Below are 3629 nucleotides of genomic sequence, written 5' to 3' on the forward strand. Positions count from 1 at the left end.
GCAATGGCCCAGTGGTTAGAGCAGTGGACTCGCGGTTGTAGGATCGCGGTTTCGATTCCCAGACCGGGCGTTGTGAGTGTTTATTGAGCGAAAACACCTAAAAGCTCCACGAGGCTCTGGCAGTGGGGTGGTGGCGATCCCTGCTGTACTCTTTCACCACTCTTTCTTCTGTTGGCCTGCTCGCTTAGCCAGCGGGGTGGCGTCATTCGAGGGCTAAAACGATGCGAACGGATTGTGACCAGCGATGTGTAACAACATCTGATGGTCTGGTCGGTCACGTGATCACGTGATATATATATATATGAGCATTTCAAATAATGTAGTCCTAGATACACATTTGAATGAAAGACAGGATGGTCACATCTTTGAGCCCTGGCCCACTGGACCTGGGATTAAACAGCAAGAACAAGAACACCACTTACTTTATTATTGTACATATTGAGATTCTGTGTTGGTTGATGAGATTTTAACACACAAGGAACAGAGTCGGTAACCTGAAGAACAAAACGGAAAAACACAATTAGTGAAATCAATTAATTTGGCTCAGAAAAGACATAATTAACATATAGGCGCAGGAGTGGCTGTGTGGTAAGTAGCTTGCTAACCAACCACATGGTTCCGGGTTCAGTCCCACTGCGTGGCATCTTGGGCAAGTGTCTTCTGCTATAGCCCCGGGCCAACCAATGCCTTGTGAGTGGATTTGGTAGACGGAAACTGAAAGAAGCCCATCGTATGGAGTAGCTGTGTGGTAAGTAGCTTGCTAACCAACCACATGGTTCTGGGTTCAGTCCCACTGCGTGGCATCTTGGGCAGGTGTCTTCTGCTATAGCCTCGGGCTGACCAATGCCTTGTGAGTGGATTTGGTAGACGGAAACTGAAAGAAGCCTGTTGTATATATGTATATATATATATATAAGTGTGTGTGTATATGTTTGTGTGCCTGTGTTTGTCCCCCCACCATCGCTTGACAACCGATGCTGGTGTGTTTACGTCCCCGTCACTTAGTGGTTCGGCAAAAGAGACCGATAGAATAAGTACTGGGCTTACAAAGAATAAGTCCCGGGGTCGATTTGCTCGACTAAAGGCGGTGCTTCAGCATGGCCGCAGTCAAATGACTGAAACAAGTAAAAGAGTAAAGAGTATACTTAATGCAGGCATCCTCATCAGCACCACCACCACCACCAACACCACCATTAATTCCACATTTGTTTTCTCATGTCTGCCTGGATTTGATGGAATTTTTCTCAGCAGACATCTACATCCTGAATGAATGACCCTCTTGATGCTAGCTAGCCTTTATCGTTTTTAACTGTTTTGCTACCACATCTTTATATCTATATATATAAAACTGTAGTTGTGTGAGTGTCTGTCCCCTTCGATTTAGATTCCTAACTACTCCCACATTTTGCGGTGCAGTTTAACCAAAACCGGGTATCTTATAGTCGTGATTCATATCGAGCCCGTCTGGCTATTAGCGTGCGTCTACGATGAGTCTACGATTTTTAAAATAATTTACCATAATTTTTTATTCCATTTTAATGCATAATTTTTCGTGTGTCGATGCGGCGGAGTTGGCGTCCATGGAACACGCACCTGTTTGCTCTCCCCTTCTTCCCTCCCTCGTGAAGCTGTGGGGGGAGGGAGTGTAAGGAAATCAACGCCGTAAAGCGTTGTCAAGGAGAACCAGCGTTCTTTTAGAACAACGACTTCATGGCTTGAAGACACCAAAACAGAAATGGCTAAGAAAGCCTGAATTGGCATCTATAAGGGAAGTAACTCTCTGAAAATGCTTATATAGTTATTTCCCTTACAAACCCGAGCAACGCCGGGCGATACTGCTAGTATATATAAAAGAGAGGTTGTGTGTCTGTCTCCTACGATTTAGATTCCTAACTACTTCCACATTTTGCGGTGCAGTTTCACCAAAACCGGGTATCTTATAGTCGTGATTCATATCGAGCCCTTCTGGGTATTAGCGCGCGTCTACGATTTTAAAAAAAATTTACCATCATTGTTTTCCATTTTTAATGCATTTTTTTGCTATTATATAAGGGAAGTAACTCTCTAAAAATGTCTACGATGAGTCTACGATTTTAAAAATAATTTACCATCATTTTTTTCCATTTTAATGCATTTTTTTGCTATTATATAAGGGAAGTAACTCTCTAAAAATGTCTACGATGAGTCTACGATTTTAAAAATAATTTACCATCATTTTTTTCCATTTTTAATGCATTTTTTTGCTATTATATAAGGGAAGTAACTCTCTAAAAATGTCTACGATGAGACTACGATTTTAAAAATAATTTACCATCATTTTTTTTCCATTTTAATGCATTTTTTTGCTATTATATAAGGGAAGTAACTCTAAAAATGTCTACGATGAGTCAACAATTTTTTTTTAAATTTACCATAATTTTTTTTCCATTTTTAATGCATTTTTTTGCTATCTTTTGGCTATAACTCTCTAAAAATGCTTATATAGTTATTTCCCTTACAAACCCGAGCAACGCCGGGTGATACTGCTAGTTTCCGATAAAATACACTGCCTTCATTTCAATTAATTTTGAAAATAATTAAGGCACAGGAGTGATTGTGTGGCAAGAAGCTTGCTACCCAACCACATGGTCCCGGGTTCAGTCCCACTGTGTGGCACCTTCGACAAGTGTCTTTTACTATAGCCTCGGGCCAAGTGTTTACTATTTTTTTTGTGAAGTGTGTGTATAAATATACTGTTTGCATGTGAAGTATAACTATAAATATATATATATATATATATACTGTTTGTATGTGAAGTGTGTATATAAATATACTGTTTGTATATGAAGTATTAATATGTATATGTATATATATATATATATATATATATATATAAGGTATACTAGCCATCTCAATATGGCTAACCACTAAGGGTGGGTGTTACTGTAGCTTGTAGCCCGAGGAGATCATCGTCTCCAGCTGGTTTTAGGCACACTATCTGTGCCCTTATGGTATTTGCAAAGGGAGGTCATCCCTCCCTCGTCAACCTAGGTGACACGCACGGACTGCAGTTTCTAGGATTTGCCTGTCTTCAGCATACGGCAGTCACCGGTTGTCGATGAAGGGGTCCCAATGCAAATCTTTATATCGTTCAGAGATTTATTATTGCTTATATATATCATCATCATCATCGTTTAACGTCCGCTTTCCATGCTAGCATGGGTTGGACGGTTCAACGGGGTCTGCAAGCCCGAAGGCTGCACCAGGCCATATATATATAGATATATATTATATTATATATATATATATATATATGTTACTGTTTGTATGTGAAGTGTGTGTATAAATATACTGTTTGTATATGAAGTATTAATATGAATATGAATATATATATATATGTATATATATATGTATATATATATATATGTATATATATATATATATATGTGTGTGTGAAGTGTGTATATAAATATACTGTTTGTATGTGAAGTATAAATATGATAATATATATAATATATATATATTGTTTGTATGTGAAGTGTGTATATAAATATACACAAAAGAGACCGATATAGTAAGCACTAGGCTTACAAAGAATAAGTCCTGGGGTTGATTTCTTCAACTGAAGGCGGCGCTCCAGTATGGCCACA

General features: G+C 38.9%; 1 protein-coding gene across 1 annotated transcript in view; it reads right to left on the reverse strand.

The window, feature by feature from the left end:
• Positions 1–494, reverse strand: part of LOC115230935 (retinal-binding protein) — a gene marked incomplete at its 3' end in the record, with an annotated part of 42991 nt that extends 42497 nt beyond the window's left edge. The window contains exon 1 of the mRNA XM_029801039.2: positions 423–494. Coding sequence (XP_029656899.2) covers positions 423–437 — 15 coding nt within the window. The remainder of the gene's footprint in view (positions 1–422) is intronic.
• Between the last annotated feature and the right edge of the window lie 3135 nt (positions 495–3629).

Source organism: Octopus sinensis, unplaced genomic scaffold (assembly GCF_006345805.1).
Source record: "Octopus sinensis unplaced genomic scaffold, ASM634580v1 Contig16827, whole genome shotgun sequence".
Taxonomy (NCBI): Eukaryota; Metazoa; Mollusca; class Cephalopoda; order Octopoda; family Octopodidae; genus Octopus; species Octopus sinensis.